Genomic DNA, 21,301 nt, shown 5'->3' with positions numbered 1-21,301 from the left:
ACATTTACTAAGCAAAGTAGAATACAGCAAACAGTTCCATTAAAAATCAAGAGCTTTATTTACACTAGCTGAAGAAACATTATTTTCAAGCACTACCACATGAACACAGATTTAAAAGTTACTATAATCATTTTCAGCATACATAATCTTGGTATGTTATTCATTTAGAGCAAAAAATGTAAAATACATAAAATGCAGTTTGGCTGCTCTCTAAACTAATACATTTCTTGATAATTTTGAAAACAGATCATTTCGTTTATCACTTTATTGTATAGGAAGGAAGTTGACACCATCAAAATCTTACCTTTTCTGATTTCAGCCATAGCTTCCAGAAAACTTACATACAAGCAAGTAGTCTCAATTGACATTTCCACAGATGCAAAATTAAGAATGTAAAAATTAAACTCATACATAAGCGCTGTCTCATATAGGGAAGATCATAAGAATCAGCCTTATCAATATTCTACATAAGCAAATATATTGGGCATATTCACTGTTAGACTAGACTAGTTTAGGTAAAATGTATATATTTATTAATTAACATGGTATCATTCAATGGTTTAACAGCCAGATGGCAGCCATGGCCCTAAACAACAAGTTATGTTGACTATATTTTGCCAGTATTGTGGAATATAAAAGTGTCTCATTATTATGCATACAATACTCAAAGATTTTTATTCCACAGGTATTACGACACTAATCCTGCCTGAGGCTGGAGTATTTGCTGTGCATTAAAATACCAGAACTGACTCTGTGTCTGCTGTAACCATGGCAATGGCTGGCCTTGCATCCCAACAGCCTTTCTGCCAGCACAGGTGTTTCACAGGGCACAGAACAGGGTCACAAACCACACAAATGACTCCAACACCACAGCCAGGAAGCTCTTTCTGGATGTTAAGTTCTGAAAAACAGAACTGCTGATGCTCCACTTTCCGAAATGCAGGTGGAAATCCCATCTCCATCATTAGTCAAGGAGCTATTTCTGCTCACCTGGAAGGATACTTGTGATTTATCTATTGGTTTTGCTGATGCTGCCTACTTAACATCATTACATCACTGGCATAATCTTCCAAATGTGTATGTTACAGAGAAGTTAAAGCAGCTAAATGATTTCAATACGAGCAGGTTATAACTCTGTGTTTGTGACATTAACCTGCCTTGAAATCTCTCCTGAAAACCTTCCTACAAAAAAAATCTTCTTTGTTGAACTTTCAAACTAGGAGCTTCTATCCTGCAATTAGATCTTTGCCAGATCAGCATTTATTAGATGGACTTCTTACATCGATGCAAGTGTATTTTCCACATGCAGCTAACTGAAGTTACAAGTGCTTGCTTCAAGGAGTTTTACAAGGAACACACTCAGGATCTACACTTGTCTTCCTATTAAGTTTACCGATTTCATCATGGGTATCAAAACAATCAGGGATTCATCCAAACTGTTTTAAAAGTGCAACAGGGAACTGATTTTACAGATGGTCTATACGTTCTCTATCCTCAGTTGTAGGCCAAATAGAAATCTGAAAATTAGATAATCCTTTTACCATTGTTCCAATGGAGAAGAAAAACCCATGAAAATAGTCTGTTCCCCTAGTGACGTAAGTCTTTTTTTTTTAATAAATAATGATTAAAGCAACATCAACACATAACAAATGTTAGTTACACTTTTTATATATACAGATGGAATGCACTCACCCTGAACATACCAAGTGTGATTTTGAAATATACAGCATAAAAGACAAGTTCATAGCATTTAGAAGGCACAAATCCTTCGAGATTTTCTTGTTTGACATAACTAGGAGAATCTACAAAATTAAACATATCAAACCTGTTAGGAAAGCATAGAGAGACGTATGTCCAATCCAGAGACTTGCATCCAACACACTCTAAATTGAAACATAACAGGACTATCTCTTTACAATCACATCTAATCTTACTGGTACACTCTGTGTTCTACACGTATACTGATGTACAGTTCCCATTCTACACGTATACTGATGTACAGTTCCAGACCACATAAGAACAAAACATAGTATTTCCATAGTATGTTCATATCCATGAACATACTATTTCAACTTAAAAACAGGGCAGAGAATGAAAAACTTGCATACAGCTCATGAATGCTTCCTGTAAAAATGTGAAAACTGCCCAGTAAGCATATGAAAGTTACGTTAATTAAGAGAAAAGTGGAGTAAGCAAACAGAAAAGGAGATCAGTTGCTTAAGTAATGGCTGCATTGTCAAATCATTCAATCATTTAAAAAAAAAAAAACAACTTACTTCATAAGCCTGCAGCCATACTATCTCTTTAAACCTCTTCTATTAATTAACCTGTACAAGTCTTTATGTGTTTGTGTGGAATAGATCCAAAGAGAAAGTGTGACTAGACCCACAGCAGGTAGCTGGTTTCCTTCTACCTCAGCACCAACCCAATGCCATGTGTTAGCAACAGGAATACTGCGACAACCTTAAACAGATATTACAGTGAGAGCAGAAATTATTGTGTGAGTGATCTCTTTCTGCCCCCATTTTCCCTGCAGTTCCAAAGAAAACGTGTCTCTCTGCACAACAGAATCGTGCTTCCACCGATTTATTTTTAGCAGCACAAAAAAAATCACTCATTGTTCTGTAACGGCATTGAAACCCATCGAGCTGGCAGTTATATGTCTAATTTCATCCTATATAGAGGTGGTTTTCGTCTTGTTCAGCTGATAAAACAGTCCACAATTTCGTGGTTTAGGCCTTTAAGGGAACAGCTCCAGCTACAACACCAGCACCTCCGAGTAAGTTGCTTCACAGAAGTTGCTGGTTTATACCAAGGGAATCACAACAAGGCATTACTGAACATTTACTGAAGGTTATACAACAACGGGAAGCATACAACTTTCACATACATGTAGCATCCTCACTACGAACGCTCAGATAGAGCAAGACACGAGTGAAGTAAGGGCTTTGCTTCTGTGTAACTCCCGCCAAAACGCTTACAAAAGCCTGCACCTGCTCACTGAACAACGCTCTGCTACCACCCAACGGCTACTGGGGCCAACAAAAAACTGTTTAACCTCTCCTCACACCAGCAGAAGTATAAAAAAAAATATTGTCCCATAAACGTCTACACACGTACCGACCGTTCTGCCGCCAACACCTTCCCACAGAACTGCGCCGGGCGCCATTTTGTACCTGACCGCCACGCCCCAAGGCGGGCGGGACGAGCCCGCCCTCCACCCGGCCCGGCCCGCCCCGTCGCCATCTTGTGTGGCGCCGGTGGGCTCCTTACCGGGCTTTCTGTCCTGGAGGGGCTATAAAAGAAACCGAAAACCAGAAAAACTAGACTACCTAACGCTTGGACTCCCGATAAAATCGTAAGGGTTAGCGAACGTGCGCCGGCACACGCATAATGATGGGAAGGTGGCGAGAGGCAGCTCCCTCGCCCCTCAACGCGGGGAGGTTTCTGTCCTGAACGGCCTTGCTGTCTACGCGCAGAGCCGGCTCAGGGCTCTCCGGTGGCGCTACGCACGAGCGAAAAGAGCTCTGCATCCCTTGCTGATGTGGAAAAAGAGAAGGGATACGTCAAACCCCGCCCGGAGCCGCCCCCTTCTCCACCTTCTCCTCCTCCTCCTGCGAGCGCCGGACCCGTCGTGCTGCCGTAGATGAGGCTTCCCCGGCTCGTTCGGGTGCGTGATACTTCTCCCTTTGCCTTTCCCTCACACCTCTGTCGTCCCTCTGCACCCCGAGGATAGGCGCCGCAGCACCCTGGGGTGCGGGATGCGGGGGGGCTGAGCCCGGCCGGCCCTGAGGAGACCCGGAGAACCGGGACCCCGCGCGGCCCCTCGCCCCCAAGTCTTTCAAATCTGCTAGAGCGGAGTTTTCCTCTCGCTTCATTTTCCAACTACCATTTAAAATGACGCAGTTAGAATGCTGAGCGGAAATATGCGTAGATTCCCTGCGGTAAAACCAGTTTTAATCCCGTTGTTTTGTTTTAATAGGAGGACTGTGGTGGTAAACATCTCGAAGTGGCAATTGGCGTGGTCACTACTAGCTTACACAGAGAACTAACTGTTTAAGCCTCGTACAGTAATGAGAAATATGAAAGTTCCTGCGGGATTTCCCTGTTTTTTCCCTAAGTATTTCGTACCAAATCTTCTTTGTTTCACTGGGAAATGTGGAAGCTCTGGAGCAGGCACTAAACAGTCCAGCACTTAGAAAGCTGATACAGACCTAAACCGCAGTTACCTTTGCCTGGTGTCCCCAGCCCGGCCTCCTCAAACAGAGCAGAGGAAGCACAAAACGTATCTTTGGTGGCTCCTGTGGTGAAGTCACCCCTGCTCTTTCCCTTCAGCACAGTGGCTTCCGCACAGCTCATCTCAAAGGTCATTGTTCCACTCAGGGCTACACCCGCTCATGTTATATCCTGGTTTTGCTGCTGCAGATACAGCTGTGAAGCGTTAGAGAAACAAATGCTGTCACAAATTACAGACTCTATTGTAGACTACGTTTAGAGTGTGAAGGGTTTCCCTGCCTCTCTTTAAAGACCTTCCTTCTTAAAATGAGGCCTGATACATTGACTTAGCATTGTTATTAAGGGATACTTCTCTTTGTCTTTAGAATCGCATTGGTATTTATATATTGTGCTGCAATCATTGGAAGAGAGGTTTAATGCATGGTATTAAAAATCAAAGAGGAAAATTGCTTAAGCTTTATACATGTGTACCCGCCTCCGCTTGTTAATGCCAGCAGGGAGTTACTGGAGTTTTGTGTGTCTTTGTATGTGAAGTTTTATTTCCTGCTCTGTGGACAAGGGGAAAAAAAAATCTGTCCCTGATTTTGGTTGTATGCTGTATGGACTGGATGCAGTGTGAAATAGTTCACAAATAGGAGTTCAATTAACTTTATTAGCTTAGTAGAAGCTAATGAACATACAGATGTTTTTCTGCCTGTTTCAGTGTGGAAATGAAATTATTTGTGGTCTGAGGGTTAAATATGCTTGCCAACATTCTCAGGTGTTTACCTTAAAAAAATATTCTTCGTGTTAACCTTGTTTGCAGTGCAATACTCAGGATCAAAAGATAGTGCAGACTTAGACAAATATAGCTGTGGCAAAGGTGGTTTGCTGTGCAGTATGTGAGAAATTCATGACCTTTAAAATCTTACACTGTGTTCAGGAAAGTCTGAAAGTTAACTAAACCCAGAAACTTATATTTAAATGCTCTTTGGTACTGTCCCCTTGAGGTGTGTTTTTTCTCAGAGCTCTTTTGGGGATAGGAGAACACATGAGTCACCCTAGAATCAGTGATTTTCTTTCCAGAAACCCCGTTTCCCAGAAGAGCCCTTCCTCTGTGAAAGTGTGGGATGATCGTGAACTAAAATAACCAGGCTTACAGAAAATCTCCCCTCACCGGTCATTTTCCCCCAGCGTGACAGGGGTTTCCAGATTCTTTGCATACCAGAGGAAAAGAGATTTTGTTGTTGTTCTGTGTGTAGAATGTTCACGCATTCTGACATGATCCTGCAGTATCCTTGGATCTGTCAGTGGTGGTGGTTGTGTTAGACTGCAGCTGTTTGGAATTATTCTAGATTTTCTTATAAATTTGGAATGTAAATGGGAATGTGTAGTACTTTAGTTTTCTTATTTTCAACTATTTTCCTGCTTTGTAAGCTTTGCGTTGAAATCTTTACTCAATACACGGATTATTGAACTGAAGATGAAAATCTTGAGTGTTTTCTTGCAGCAGTATTGGCAAACTACACATGCAAATGAACACACAAACTATTTAGGGCCGCTTTATCTCTGATGACTCAAATTTTTCTTTCATCTTGAGAAGAAAAGCTGGTTTTCCTCTAGTCTTTGTACATTCAGTAACTCTCCTCATTGCAGTGCCCCGGTTATCTAAGTTCAAAGGCTGCTGGGTTTTACGGTGCCATTGCTTTTCCCTTTTTCTTTGATTGTTGCAGATATGATAACTGTATCGGTGACACTGGCACAGGTGGTCCTATCGGATGGAAAGGTGAAGCACAATGCCCTTCACCTCTCAAGGTGAAGCGGATCTGGCTCAAATCCATGCAGATTCTTGCTATCAAAATAGGATGACATGCTTTTTAGATGCAAAGTTAAAAACTGTTTTGGTTTATACTAAACACATCATTTCCCTCTTACTCATATCCCACTCTGAACCCTGGGGGAATAATTGTTACTGAGAAATCACTACACATGCACAGTTGGTTTTCCTTTTATTTGGAGCATCAATTCTGGTCCACCAGACCGGTGGAATCGAAGAATTCCTGATCCAAGGTCATTTTACCCCCAGCTAGAATGAGGAGGTAGCCCCCAGCCGTAATTTGTGATGTTGATATTTGTCCAACAGAAGATGAGCTGATGTGATTAACTTCGTCAGTGAACCATCATTGGAAATTACTGGATGGAAATCAGTGTCTGCTGGATTTGGATTGGTGATTTGGCAATGGTCAAACACCAGTCTCGCAGTGTTCTTGTGGACAGACCTGCACACAGGTAAGAGAGTTTCAGCACTGGAAACATCGATAGGCTTTTTTATTTTTAATAGCGAGCATGTGATTTATCTTGTATAAAGGAAGTTCACGAAAATAAATAATTCATATGTGTTTTTTAAAGGTAGATTATTTTTAAGATAGCATATAAATAGTAATTTTGCATGTCTGAAATTTTAACTCTGTAGGAAATTCCTACCACACACATATGTCTTTTTTTTTAGCTAGTTTTAAAAGATTAGATAGAAATCCACTAGAGTAGTTTTTAAAAAAAGTTTATCTGAGATTTCTGAAAATGGTCAAAAGTTGTTAAATTCCCATCTCTCTTCAGACTGAGTTATAAATATGACTTCCTCAAGCTCTTTTGAAAGTCCCAGCTGGATGTACCCAGGAGATGCTTTCATATGAGTGTTTTGGGCGTCCCCCTTCTTGACTGCATTGTATAGCAGAAACAGTCTGTCTTTCTGTGTAATTCTCACAAATCTTTGATGTTAGATTGAAAATAAGACGTTAGTAAAAATATGCTTTTCTTCTGATAGAAAACCATACAAAACCTGCTCCAGTGCATGAGGGATTCCTCTGCTTCTCAAGGGCCTGAAAATGTTCCTGCCTTGCCCTTCCACCCCGGCAGGTCCATGTATGAAATAGAACAGGTTCAAAAGTACGAATATTTTGTCTACCCAGTTTGATTTTGTTGGAAGCTAAACTTGCTGTATTAAAAATATTGTGGTCCTAGGTATGTGAAAGGGAAGCGCAGGAGTACTTAGACTGAGTAATGCTTTTGTCTCTTAATGTGATGGGTTTGTGATATTTTACAGCTTGCTTGTGCTGCCTTTCCTTACCCACCTCTTCTGGTTTGCTGCTGAAGGTGGGACCTTGAGGTTGTAGCAGCTGCTTGGGTTATAATTCCTTAGTGATTCAGACATTCTATCAGCAAGATTGACAGTGCTTTTTTTGCCTTTTTTTTTAATACTGATGATTTGCTATTGTGACTGTCAGCACCAGCATTGGAGGACAAAGCCAGTGCAGTCTTTGACTCCACAGGGAATATGGCTCACTGGGATAGATGTACATAAAGGAGACTTTGCCCTGGGAACTTGAGCTTGACGTGCTCTTTTAGTGGGCAGTGGAACACAATCCATGAGTTTAATCAAATCCAAATCTTACACCCTTTCTAAGGAAAGTCAGTGGATGTACAGTTATTTTTCATTTAAACAGCATTGGAAGGAGGTAAAAAAAACAAAACAAAACCACCCACGACTTGTAGATGAGTTTATCTCACCTCCTTAATGCATGGACATAGTATGTGGCGTGTTGATTGTGACTTCCAGAATGTATAGCAGAAGTCTCAAAATGTTTTTAAAAATGTTTTCCAGGTACTAGAATCTTTTAGTGTGTTAGACTTTGAAGTCAAATTGGCTTTTGCTTTTTGGAATAGTTTCAACAAAACTATGCAGTATAGTGACTGAATTCCTTGTAAGGGCTAAGATTTGCCTTCACATTGCTCCTTTCTCTTTTCTCCGTGTAGGTAACAGGGATCAGAGGAAGTTAGATAAAATTTCCATTGGTAGTGGGAGCGGAAATTGAGCGTAGCGCCCTACTTAATCTGTTAATCACAAGGGTGGAGTTTTTTCTAGGTTTGAATTTTTGTTTCAGTTTTCATTATGGTGAAACATGGATGTCACATGAAGAAAAAAGCAGTCTATGGCTTACATATGCCTCAGAGTTAACCAATTTGCATATTTAAGGTTAGAATTTTTTCTTTGTGTGTTTCTTCAATCTTTTTGAGTGTGGAGGGTCTGTGTGGGGAATCCTTAAAACCTCAATGACTCATTCAGATTGTAACCACTTTAAATGATACTAGTAAGTAAGAAAATCCACATATTACTGAATTTATAGATAAAAAATGTTTTAAAATATTACACATTATATTGTGAATATTTCCTTTATTTTAACTTAAGGCAAAGCGTATGCTTTGTAGTAGTGCTTTTATATGGTGAGGTTAATTCTTTTGTCTGCGGTGTGTGCTTATGCTACCTCTTAGCTCCAAAACTCCTCCTAAAACTTCCTTGAGACTTTTAAGGGAGAAAAGGTCGTGGTGAGCAGGGGACTAAAGTGTTGCTGGGAGTTGGTCAGAGCTTTAGACTGAAATTGTTGTGGAACTTCACTCTTATTTCCAGAAGCACTTGAAATGTCACTCATAAGCAAGCTGCTGACTTTTGTAAATTCCATAGGAAGTGAAACAGACTTGTGTTAAGGTTAATTTTACTGTTGAAAGAATGTACATGTTTTTCGGATTAGTATGACCCACCAATTGCTTTTGGTTCTGTAATGAACAGCTTGGACAACCCCTTGAGAACAGGAGGTTTGCGTAGACTACCTTGGTGTTTTAGTTGTTAGTTAGATACGGCAGATAGCAGTTAACAGTGAACTGGAGCAGCACATCACCGATTTTAGTACCTTTTAATTCTCTCACAGAACAGCTCATGTAAAAATGCCTCTAGTTAAGAATGAACACCAGAGAAGTGCTGCGGTACCCATGGCCTTCACACCATGTCGGCGTCCTGTTTAAGAACCAGTAGGCTGGCAGTTTCAAAGGGACAGCAACAAAGTGATGACCAGGTGCCAAGTGCCAGCTGTCCTTATTCACCAGATTGAAGAAGAATTGGATAAAGAAGAAGAGGAGATGATGGTTTTTCTCTGCCGAGACCTTGCTCCTGACTTGGCCACTGCCGACCTTAGAGAGCTGTTGCTGGCTTTGAATGAGAGGGAGAAATTGTCTTTTCTTGGCTTGTGTGAGCTGTTGTACAGAGTTAAGAGGTTTGACTTGCTGAGGAGGATCTTGAAGACTGAGAAAGCAGCGGTAGAAGCTAACCTTGCCAGGAGTGTCAGCCTTGTCCCCGATTACAGGTAATCCATCTAGTTCATATTGCAAGGCTACTCTGTTTTGTTGAAGATGTCTGTGGGTTGTTTTGCTTGGGGTTTTTTGTGTTTGGGTTTTTTATTTTGTGTGTTTGTTTTTTCTTTCTTTAAATAGGTCTTGTGGGTAAAAGAAAAGCAGAAAAGGGCATTATGTCTGGAGTCACAGTGAAAAGAATAAGACTTAGTAGTTTCTTACAAGTCATGGCATCTATCTCTAGGGAGTTTGTGTGTGTTAATAAAACCAGTGATGTTTGTACAGTTCTAGATTAGCAGATAGAAATGACATTTCAGAGGAACACCATTAGTTAGAGATATTTTCTTACCTAGTTTGCTTTGGGCACACAGCCTAGTGGTATAGCTTTTCGCAGGGGACCTGTCTCCTACTACTTTTTACTCTGTAGTTTTAAGAGGCTTAAATTAAGAAACTCCAGTTAGTTTCTTTGAGAGACCTCAGAAGGAGATACGTGTACTCACAGGGAAGATTATCCTGTGTAAACTCATCCTTGAAATAAACCCCCTGTAATTAGTAGGTAAAAAGTTAAAGATATGTTCTGTTGTGTCATTCTCTCACTTCATCTCTATTGAAATACGAAGGAGACTTCTGTTTTCCTAACAGCGGTTGTTACACAATCTGAGTAATATGAGTGCTGATTAGCAAGAATAGGCATTTTGTAATTCAGTCTTGGAGCAGGGTAGGCTTTTTTTCCTGTCGTTTAATTGGGAATGGTACATTAAGATTGGAATGTGGCAGAAGTTGGATAAGGGTGGGATCTTGCTGGAAGCTGATCCGTTAGAAAGGTCTCATCTTTATTTCAGGGCTCTAATGGTAGAGATGAATGAGAATCTGGAAAAAGAAGAAGTGGGTTCTCTTGCCTTTCTACTCAGAGATTATGCACCTCGCATGAAAATGGCAAAAGATAAGGTACGTCTTTCTGCTGGTCTCCTTTGGAGCAATGAGAGGTTAGAGTGAAAAGGACAGTAGTTAGACAGCAGAGCAGGGGAGACACCGTCACAAGACAGGAGGAGACAGAAGTGGGGAAGTGGAGGAGTAGTTGCTTCTATTTCTGGTTTTGTTTTTTAATTGAAGGAAAGCAGCATGGGAAACTGTGAGAGGGAACAGTGAAGGTTTGCTGTAGTGAATGGTGTTACCATCAACCTCACAGGCAGAAGGCATTAAAAAAATATCTCTTCAGCATTACTGATCTGAAAATTCATATATGAAGGACCTCAGACCAATAACCATATGAAATGTATCTTGTATTACAAGTTCACTTTTTATGTCTGTGCTCTGCTTTACTTATAAAACAACAGATTTATTTTAATTATGTCTTTGTCTGTACATTTGCATTCTGACTATTTAAGTGCTCTAAGAAAGCAGAGATTCAGTAGAGGGTTCAGAAAATGATCACTCTGTGTAGAAGACTGAAGATTTGTCTTTGTCCTTGGAGGTTTTTTCTTTTTCCCTCTTTAACCAAAGGAGGAGAGAGGCCCTGCAAATTCCCCAAAGCTTTTCTTACCTCTCACTTTGTGGCATGTGAGGTGACATTCCAAGTGGCTGGCTTTGTACCGATGAGGAAATGCAAAACCGTTTCCTCAAAAACATTACTTTCTAGTTTCCATTACTCCTACGATAATAATTCTTCTATCTTCCTGATAATTTTCTTGGTGTTTCAGAAGGTAATATCTATAGCTCTTGAATATACAACCCTTATGACTTCCCCACATGATCTGTGTTGCTTTTGTTACTTACTGATAGAGGAAAAAATTCTGGTATGAGAATTTGGTTTTCTGTTGCTATTCTAGAGTTTCCTAGCTCTTGTGATTGACCTGGAGAAACTAAATTTGGTGGGTCCTGATCAACTGGATTTGATAGAAAGTTGTTTTCGAAATATTCACAGGATAGACCTGACCAGGAAGATTCAGAAGTACAAACGTGAAGGTAAGATGTTATTTTTGCACTGGTAACTCTTGATAGCAAGGATCAGATGTGCTCTTAACTGAAGATAAAATAATGAGTTAGAGTATTTGCATGCTTCATGGAAGTAGGCTTTTAAAACAGCTGGTATATCATGGTGTATTTCTCTGTGTGTTTGTGTTAAATTTTCAGCTTTAATGTCCTCCGTTCATTCTCAGCCAGTGTATGTAAATGCACTTCAGGCATCTCTCCCTAATCTCAGTCTGATAGATCCTCCTTATAATTCAGGGGTAAGTAGACAATAAATCAGACAGATACTTTATTTCTAAATATTGCCAGACACTGAAAGGGGATTAATCTTTGCAGAGCCTAAGGAATGAGTAGCGTGCTAGTAACATGGCTTATTTCTCTTATTCCTGTTATTTGCTGGGTTTAGGGTTTGTTTTAAACCTGAGAAAGGTCCCCTTTAAAGAGCTTCTGTGAATTTTTGCCTATTAGTTGGACATACAAAGTCTGTATCTTGAAAGTTTTTTCTACTATACCGGGAAGTGAAAAGTTTTGCTTTGACCTTTGCGAAACAGTATTATTCTTTGTGCTTCTAGACTTTGCAGGGAAAGTAGCTTTTTAACTTTGGAAGCTGAAGGCTATGGCTTTTTAAGGAGGGCTTTTTTGTGTTTTGTTTTAATCTAATTTTAACAAACATATCTCAGTATGTGAAAAGTCTTCAAATCCTATTGCATGCAGTATTCTTTATATTTGGGTTAGGTCTGATATTGTAATAGTGTGACCTTCCTTAAAGTCTTCAGGTTTGCAGAATGAGTTTGATGGGGTTATTTCTGTCACGTCACCAGTAAATATAAATGTGTAAAGCTTACGTACAAGACACTAGTGATGCAATTTGTCTTTACAAACAAAGCCACAACAGCTTTGGTTTCCAGACTGCTAATGGCAGTTTTCATTGACTTTCTGTATTATGATAATATTGTTATATCTTCCTTTCTAATTCAGTGAAAGTTCTTCCCTGCTGCTCTGTAGAAAACAAATTTCACATCTTCAGAGGTTTTTTTTGGTTTGTTTTACTAGTTCAGGGAATAAGCTTTTATTTGCTGCTCATGGCAAGCTGGTAATTTTGTTTTGAGGAGGAATGGTTTGGGTTTTTTTGTTTGTAGGGGTTCTTTTTACTTGTTTTGTAATTCTAATTAGGTGATATATGTGAATCTAAAATATGTGATCTTTTATTGAGGAAGAAAAATACTATTGTGTTATATTTTGGAACACATGATTATTAATACTTGAAGGAGATAGGGGAAAATATACCTTTTTTCTTCATTTTAGATCCAGAATACACACAGATTAAAATTGCAAAACGGACAAAGTCTTATTCCAGGTAAGAGTATTTTGTCTGAGTTTTGATAATCTAAAAGAGCCAAACAATGAATTTCATTGTATCAAAAGTATTGTTTGATAGTTGTGTTTATGGCTAATCCAGCTGATAACAACAGGAGCAGAGAGTATGTGGTACCTCTGAAAACTGAGCCTTGCCTTGTTGTTTGCTCTTGCATTTGCTTTGTTTGTGCTGCCAGATATTAAAACTCTATTGAAACTGGTGTGGGCTTCCACTGTCACAACTTTTTAACGGAGTAAATATTTTATTAATACAATGGTGGAGAAGGTTGAGTAGGCAGCTCTGGAGGCCTGTGTAGTACAAGTCTTGAGCAGGAGTTGTTCGGTGGTAGGCTCTGCCCAGGGCAGCCAGGAAGGTGCCAGCAACTACCAGCTTCTTACCACACGGATTGTGTTTGTTCTGGAAACCCAAAATACCTCTCCCATATGGTGATTTTTTAAGAGTACTTGGCTGAATTCTCTCGGTGCAAGAGAGGTGGTTTGCTTGTTTGTTCTAGTCACAAGCAGTGTAGAGTGCAATCCAAATAACATTTTAGAGGTGCCTCTTTGCTTGTGTTTTTTTTTTGTTTAACTTCAGTAGCATACGTAGAAACAAAAAGGGTCCAGATGAGTGAGAACTTGGCTGGCTTAAATAGGTTCCTCTTTAACTGATTTAGCATCAAAGAAATATCACTGGTACCTACATACTGAGATGACTTCTCTATGTTTTAACTGCAGCAGAACCAGTCCACATGTCCATTCAGGAATCAGGACCAGTGTCACAGAAGGTATGTGCGTATGCATGTAAATATAATAAAAACCTCTGCAGGTATTTACCTTGGTTTTCTTTGTTTCGTTTTGAGATGTCCTTTAATTGTGTGCAAACACAACAATGTGTATATCCATATCTCCCTCAGCTGTAAACAGGTGCTATGAATTGCTTTTGAGGACCATATTTTTGACACAAAATATTTGCTGCTACCATGGAAGCAACAGTGTGTATGTAAGATGTGCACACAGTGTATTTGTTAGTGGAGGCTGTTGGAAGTTGGACCTCCTGCCGTTTGCGTTAGAAGTCACAGGGCTCCTTTGTGTGCAGTATATTTTCTTTATTCTCCCCTCGTCCCTTGCTCTCCAGGTAGCAGATGGCCATGCTTTGGGTGCTAATGATAAGAATGGACTCCTGCTATTTTCGGTAGCTCTCGTATGGGCCAGGAACTGGGGAGTTACCTATAGTGAATAAATTGTAGTCTTTTAAAAGGGACAGGAACTGTGAAAGAGTCATTACAGATTATTTATGAACAAGGAGGCTGTTCTACCACATAAGGAAACAAATGTTTTGATGAGCAATGCCTGCTTGCACACTTGAAGAACACAAAAGTTCTCTACACTTATTGTGTGGGCAATATGAAGCTTATAGCTCCCAACATCTCCATAGCAGTTACAGTTAAATAAATTGATTTGGAAGCACTATAAGAAGCCCCTCCACCCCATACAGCCTTTTATTTTTCTTTTTAAATATTTGAAGATCTGTCTAGTGTTAAGGTACAGTCTCAAACTTCCTTCTCTCATTTCTAGTACAGTCTTAGTCTTTGTTTAAGGATCATTATGGCAGTAAGACTGCATAACACAATGCAAAAATTAAGCCTGTATTAGCATGTCTCCTGATTATTTTTTTTTTGCTTTTGTGGTGTAGGTAAGACACACTACATCCCAGTAGATAGACTTCTGCTAGCTACTCTGGAAAAACAACAGAATGTAACTGAATAGATCTGAGGTGGTTAAATTTGAGAAAAGAATCAAGTCTGCAAGTTGAGAAAGTGATATATTAACTTCGTATTTGTCCTTCACATTCTTTAGGTTGATCAGTACAGAATGCAGAGTCAGCCCTTAGGAATATGCCTGATAATAGACTGTATTGGCAATGACGCAGGTAAGTCTGGAATCTGAAGTTCCTTGTCCTGTTAATCTCAGATAACTAGAACAGTTTAGTATAAAGAGTATGATGCACGTTTCTCAGCCAGACTAAGGTGATGTTGTCCTAGTCAGCTAGTCTATCAGTTCTAGTAACTGTTTAAAGCAGAGAGTAGGAAGGCCCAACCTGAGGTTAAAGCCAACTCTCCTACCTATTGCAAACAAGATTTGAGGTTTTTTTTTTTGGCGTGGAATCTCTGAATTAAAGAACTTATAAAGGGATGGACTGAATTTGGGGAGAGACAAAAAGGATGTTTAGAAACCAACAGAACAGTTAAGATACCATCATGCAGCAGGTTGTTGGCAAAGGTGGTAAAGACAGAGTTTCCCATCAGTTAACAAAACCAAAACCAAAGCTGTTGTAGATGTGAAGTGTAATCATATTGGACACCACAGACTTGGAACAGCTGAAAGCACAAGGTCCTCTATTAATAATGCATCATGGCTCCTGTTACATCTTGCACACACAGTTAAACTGAAACCATCACCAGAGCTTTATAGGGAGAAGAATCTTTCATCCTTCCCTCTTAGTTTAGTTACAAAAAAAAAATTAAAATGAAATCAAACAAAAAACACCACACAGCCACAAAACCACACCAACAATTTGCATGTAGATTTCAAGGTAGTCAATGCCATGCTTACAATATGGGTTTTTCCTGATTGCCTTTGCAGAATCCAAAAATTAGATTCTCGAATGATCAAAAAACCTTGTTCTCTAATCATTGAGGCTAAAAATAAAATGAGGAGAGTACTTGCAGTCAGCTCTGTAATAGGCCAGGAGATTAAGAGGGTTTGTGGGCACATCTTTCTCTTAACTAATGGTCCAGAAGGTGGACCAACTTAGAATTATCAATGTAGTTGTTGAAGAACAGTGGATGCAGAGCAGACACAGAAAGTACCATTTTGATGTTTGCTTGACAATAGTATTTTAGCTAGATGATATAAACCAAGATGCTCAGTTTGCCATTAGGGTAACAGTAACTAGAACTGATTCACAATCCTGTCATGCGTGGAAAAGGGGGACAAGGAAGATGCTTGACTCAGTTACATGCAACTGGAAGCATCCTTGGCAACCAATTTTGGTCTGTCCTCCCAAATTCATCAATGAGTCCTGGAAAAAACAAAACAAATAAATGATGCAACTGCTTGATATAGAAATTAAATTTTTCAATCTAAAACACTTCTTCACTTCTACTCTCAAAAAAAAGGCTGTCTTTGTACCAAGAGGAAAATGAATCCAAGACAGCCTGCCAAGGGCTGGCAGACTGGGGCAGGGGCAGCTCTTGGGATCAAATGTTCTGCTCTGTCCTGTTGTCTCTCCTTTACTTTCCTGTTTTTCTTTGGCACTGGACATTTCCTGTCTGTATATGGGCAGTGTATATGTGGTTTATATTAAAGAGCGGATGCAACAGATATGAGTCAAAGTAGTAGCTTGTGGTTCTCTGAACACAAAATACCTGTGGTTGTAACCACCATGCATCTGGTTTCACTCCCATATTAATAAACATCCAAAGTATAATAGCTATTCAGAGTGTAGCACATTTTCCTGCAGCGCAGGTTAACACAGATACAGTAGAGTTAAATCTTGATTTTTGGCTATCTGCAGTTTTAATTTCTAAGATATTTGAAAGGGTTCATTGTTCAGCTTTTTTTTTTCCCCTGAAAATGCCATTCTGTCACAGCTGAGACTCCAGTGTCCATTCTCCACCTGGAGTCTGTTTGATATAGTAAGAAGTGTAAATCACTACAGCAGGTTCCTTTTTGCCTCTTGAAAGGGAGTGTCTGTTTCTGATGCAGCTGTATATAACAAACATTCAGAGTAATTTTGAAAAGCTAAAAGGTGAAACAGACTTCCCATGCTATCCAGATCACTCTTTACCATTTTGAGACTGTTCTGTGTGAAGCATTTTGTAATGTTTTTTCTTGCCTAAAGTTCTAGGAACTTCAGATACTGGCTCTAAATGAAAGCATGCAAGTGTCTATGGAATTTGGAACAGATCACATGCCAAATAATAGTGTCTTTGCTGTCATAAAGTATGTAACTCTTGTTAAAGGCAACATGCATGTAGCACTATAAGTATGTAATGTACTGTGATCAACATCAAGTGCTCCCAATTTTTTAATTATTGTGATGAAATAAATGTCTTATGTCCAGTAGCTAAATACTGTGAGTCAAGATAGTCGATATTGAGCCTTGATGTGCTGTAATTTAATTACATCTTCTTTTTTTTCAGATATGTTGGAAGAAACCTTCAGAGACTTAGGCTATGACGTTCGTTGTCACAGATACTTAAATACAAATGCCACGGTTCAAACGTTGCTTGAAGTTGCAAGGTTGCAGAAGCACAGAAATTGTGACAGCTTCATTTGTGTATTGGTCAGCCGTGGAAGTCCTCAGAGCATCTTCTGCACAGACCATACCTTTTCTGGATTCCCTTTGGAACAAATAAAGAAATACTTTACAGCAGACTCATGTCCTGAACTCCTGGGAAAACCAAAGCTTTTTTTTATTCAGAGCTACATTGTGCCAGAAAATGAGCAAGAATGTACTAGTCTTTTGGAAGTGGATGGGAATGATGAGAAAAACATTGCTAATGCAAAACCCCCTTGTAAAGTCACTATCCCTCAAGAGGCAGACATCTTTTGGAGTCAGTGCAAGGTGGATGCATCTACGTTAGAAAAATCTGGAACTTCATCCTCATATTACCTGCGTTGTCTCGCTGAGCTACTCCGCAATCCTCATAAAAGGTAAACCAAAAGGAAAAACGAACCCTTTTCCTATAGCAGCCTTCTGTCCTAGAGAAAGTGATGCCTTGAGTTTTTCCTATCTGGACCTGAAATCTGTCTTCATGCTGTGCCATTGGTTAAAAAAACAAATAACCTGATCCTGCATGATGGCACAGAAAGGCAGTCTAAAGTAGGAGTGAAGTTTTTGATTCTGGAGAATGAAATTGAAGTGTTTTATGGCACTGCGGCTTGCAGAGTGAGAAGGGAAGAACATGTCCTGGGTAATGTATGTCAGTGCTTTAGACACGATTGGAAACCAGGCACATACCGGGCTGTTCCTAAGTTGAGAGTTGCCTTTTATCATTAAGATGGGCTCTGCTTGCAAATATAGAAAGTCAGTGCCTTAGCTCAGGGAAAAGGCAGTTGAGAGGGAAGGGTTTTGTCCTTTCTTTAGATCTAATTAACCCTCTGCTCAGGGAGCCAGTCAGTCTGTAGTCTTGAATTTAAACTATCAGAAAACTACCTAAGAGATTATCAAAAAGAATCTGGGCAAAAATCAGATATGTTTGGATATATAACTTAACAAGAAAAGTTTTCTTTGTACAGCTGTTTTTCAAGGCAGTTGCAGGGTTAACATTTAGCACCTTTTTACAAACCCTAAAAGCTTGTAATGAATTGCAGATCATCATGTCAGCGTCACCAATATCATGATGGTAATGTAGCTTATAACAGTCTCCAAAATGCATATTCAGCCTTGGGTTTTAGAGGTGTAACCTCTGCAATGAAGACTGAAAATTGAAACTTTGTCCTTGCCGAGTCTGAAGTAGGCTACACTCCTGGGGGTTCTTAATGGTGTCTTGTTCATTCTCTAATGGAAAGCTTTTACTTTTGTTGCTGCAGGAGACTCTCTATATTAGATATCCATACAGAACTGAACAGAAGAGTCTATGAATGGAATCAGACTGCTGACCCAAGCCAACAATACTCCCTTCTGCTCCAGCACACACTGAGGAAGAAACTTTTTCTTTCTCCCACTTAACTGCTGTTGGAAAGGACATTTCTGAAGAGACAACAAGAAACACTTACTGTGATCCAGACAGTTTCGCACATCCTTTCACTTTATGCCTTTTTGTTACATGTGTATATAAAGTGCATATTGCATGCAAACACAGGGATTTAGAAGTATTTTGGTGTGTTAAGGCACAAGATTTTATATTTTCATACAGAAGGCTCTGAAAGCTTGGATGAGAATGGCAGCTATTGTATAGCACAGCAACAGATCTTACAACCAAGAGCAACAGGTAAACAGGGTGGAAAGAGCTCTAAGCTGCATAGCTATTGTGTTTTCCAGGATTTTGTGGGTTTATTGTTTCTTTGGTTGTTGGTTCTTCTGTTGATGCTTAAAACACATACAAGCAAGTGCAAACCACTGAAATTCACTGGGTACTTTCCCCAGTACCTTCCAGAGACTGTAACAAAAGAGATAGATGGTCATTTAATTAATTTGGATTCCATCCACCTGCTGCATTTGAGGTTGTGATTCACCCAAAACGCTGTGTCGCCAGTGCTGGCCGCAGCACACAAGGGTTACGTGTTAATAAATGAGAGAGTCTGTCATGGTTTGGGCTGTGTTTTCCACTGATGCAAACATTGAGTCTACATGTGGCAGTACTTGACAGTAATCTGCCACACAGTGAAAAGGATGTGGGATTTTGGCAGGTGTTTCGTGGAAGCTGAAGCATGATGCATACTTATTGCAAGGGGCCTAGTTGTAAAAATGTAACAAATACTTGAACCTAAAGGTCATGTAGCAGCCACTGGCTCTTAAGACTCGATTAAATTAAACACCTTACTGTCACTACTTTTGCTTATGAATAAGGATATGTCTTTATTGTTTTTTTTTTTTTTTTTTTTTAATTATTATTATTTCTCCCCCCAAAAATTGCCCTTGTTATTCTGAAAAAGACATGAGTGAAAATTCTCTTAAATACAGAAATTTTTCTCTGGTGGAGCAGATGCTAGGCCTCAAGATTTCTGTTAACCTGCTTGTTATATAGCAGCATAACCTGGATGAGTTGTACTGAAATTTATTGTCACTGAATTTATGGTGTTCTCTTGCCTCCTAAAGTAGGCCACTTGCAAACTTACAATACTCCTGATACATTCTTCTGCCCAGGAAAAAAAAAAGGCTTTGGCATGCCTTGCTTGGTTCCTGGTGTAGGTGCACCATACATCTTTCTGGCAGGTGTTGCATGCAAGCAGAAAGGAAAGGGGTATTTGTTAGTACAAGGTATGTTAGTTCTTTGAGCAAATATACTGCAAAAAGATGTTGTGCTAGTGTAGCTGCATTTGATTTGAGCAAAAAAGCAGGTGTGCTTACATGTATAACCTCACGAGCAGTGCTTTTTGGTGTAGACCAAGCCTAACAGGCACCAAGCGTATTGATACTTGGCATTGTATACTGTCAGTATACATTAGGATATTGAGAATCATTAGGAGGGCTTGGCCAGTAAACTTATTTTAATAGCAGTGACTTGTTTTAGTCCTTGTTATTATATTGTACGTGAGTGTTAGTTTGACACCATTTGTATTAACTTTCTTTAAAAAAAAAAAAAAGTCTTCTGAAGTTTCATTCAGAAAAAACAAATGAGTTTTCAAGTAGCCTCAATAGTTCAAAGTAGAAATTACTTTTGTTTGGCAGAGAGTAGATGCTGAAGTCTAAAAAGTGCTCCTGAGTCCTTCTTTGTTTGGTGATGCAGACCAAGTCTTCCTGGCTTAGGAAGTTGCTAAGCTGCTGGTTGCTGAGGATTGTTAAGAGCATACCAAGAGGAGAAACTTGCTGAACCAAGACCTTATGGTTTTTAACCATGTAAAATATTAAGATTAAAAATATATTTATGTTAATGTACCATTGTGTATAATATATAAAATAAATTTTATATCATTGTATGTTTTCACTCATGATCTTGTTTTTAAATTTATATTCAGTTTTATTTGCATGTTCACTCTAAGAAGTTCAATACACAGATGTGATGAGAAGAAATTTTTGCACAATTTAGAAAAAGAATTAACCTATATTGCAAGCTTATGAATTCCATATTTTTTTCTTTCCACTTTCATAAGCTGCATTGTCATCGTCATCTTTAATAAAAGTATATGAAAACTTTTTAATAGCTTTGAAGTGGGAAATGTAACCCAACATTTTTTGTTAAACTAGCATTACTTGTGTTATTTGCGTTACTGTAATTTTATGCAGGCACAGGCATAATAGAAAATCAGTTTTTGCAGATTCAGATATCTTCTAAAAGCTATTTCTCTATGAGCATTAAAGTAAAAATACTAAATTGAATTTCATGCTGTTACAGGTGTGGATGTAAATGCATCATAGTGGGTGGGGAGAGGGGGCAGGTCTTCCTCTAAGTGTACTGTTTTCTATGAAAGGACCTACTGAACTGGTCTTTTGCATAAGCTAGTGCTATATTGCTGCTGCCTCTAAAAATACTTTGTGTCTTAAAATAATGTTCATCTGTAATCTACACGCTCAAGTAGAGAACTGCATGGCATCAACAGAAGGGTCTGTATTATATGTGATAGGTTAAGAAAAACACTCATTTCTAACCCTGAATACTTAATAACTATCTTACAATAAAACACAGTTGTAATTTTGGAACTCTACCTTGCTCATGTTTCATGGGGCAAGAGAAGGATTAGAAAATTACGGATACGTGGTCTTACAAGTTACTTCCTGTAGTGGCTGGTAGATGAAGCAAACAGTATGAAACAAATATGTTTTCTGTGTTTGTAAAAATACAATGCAATTCCTAGTTATATATATCTGTGTGATATTAATAGATGGGATTTTGTTCACAAATTAACTTCA

The 21,301-nt window shown here is 39.2% G+C and overlaps 1 protein-coding gene and 1 long non-coding RNA gene across 5 annotated transcripts; one reads left to right on the top strand and one right to left on the bottom strand.

Annotated features, from left to right (window-relative positions):
- Positions 1-34: 34 nt before the first annotated feature.
- On the bottom strand, positions 35-3,238 carry LOC110365261 (uncharacterized). Of its 2 annotated transcripts, XR_010473821.1 has the most exons (3): positions 3,121-3,238; positions 1,693-1,802; positions 35-990 (listed from the first exon to the last, which is right to left on the bottom strand). It is a non-coding gene; the product is annotated as an uncharacterized LOC110365261 (long non-coding RNA). The 2 variants fall into 2 exon arrangements; XR_002424645.2 differs by having other exon boundaries at positions 1,693-3,238.
- CFLAR (CASP8 and FADD like apoptosis regulator) lies at positions 3,224-21,096 on the top strand. 3 transcript variants are annotated; one of them, XM_065069544.1, is made up of 12 exons: positions 3,244-3,670; positions 6,359-6,504; positions 8,157-8,248; positions 8,979-9,410; positions 10,239-10,344; positions 11,226-11,361; positions 11,530-11,627; positions 12,673-12,724; positions 13,459-13,508; positions 14,581-14,653; positions 16,929-17,442; positions 18,322-20,370. In XM_065069544.1, exons 4-12 carry the CDS (start codon positions 9,115-9,117, stop codon positions 18,458-18,460), a joined length of 1,464 nt encoding a protein of 487 aa, XP_064925616.1. In that variant the 5' UTR covers positions 3,244-3,670; positions 6,359-6,504; positions 8,157-8,248; positions 8,979-9,114; the 3' UTR covers positions 18,461-20,370. The 3 variants fall into 3 exon arrangements, with proteins under 3 accessions (XP_013225453.1, XP_013225455.1, XP_064925616.1); XM_013369999.3 differs by lacking the exon at positions 8,157-8,248 and having other exon boundaries at positions 3,224-3,670; positions 18,322-21,096; XM_013370001.3 differs by lacking the exon at positions 8,157-8,248 and having other exon boundaries at positions 3,239-3,670; positions 13,462-13,508.
- The last annotated feature ends 205 nt before the right edge of the window (positions 21,097-21,301 follow it).

Source organism: Columba livia, chromosome 7 (assembly GCF_036013475.1).
Source record: "Columba livia isolate bColLiv1 breed racing homer chromosome 7, bColLiv1.pat.W.v2, whole genome shotgun sequence".
In the NCBI taxonomy this organism is placed as follows: domain Eukaryota; kingdom Metazoa; phylum Chordata; class Aves; order Columbiformes; family Columbidae; genus Columba; species Columba livia.
The sequence above is the reverse complement of the archived record's forward strand: the minus strand, read 5'-3'. Positions and strand labels throughout refer to the sequence as shown.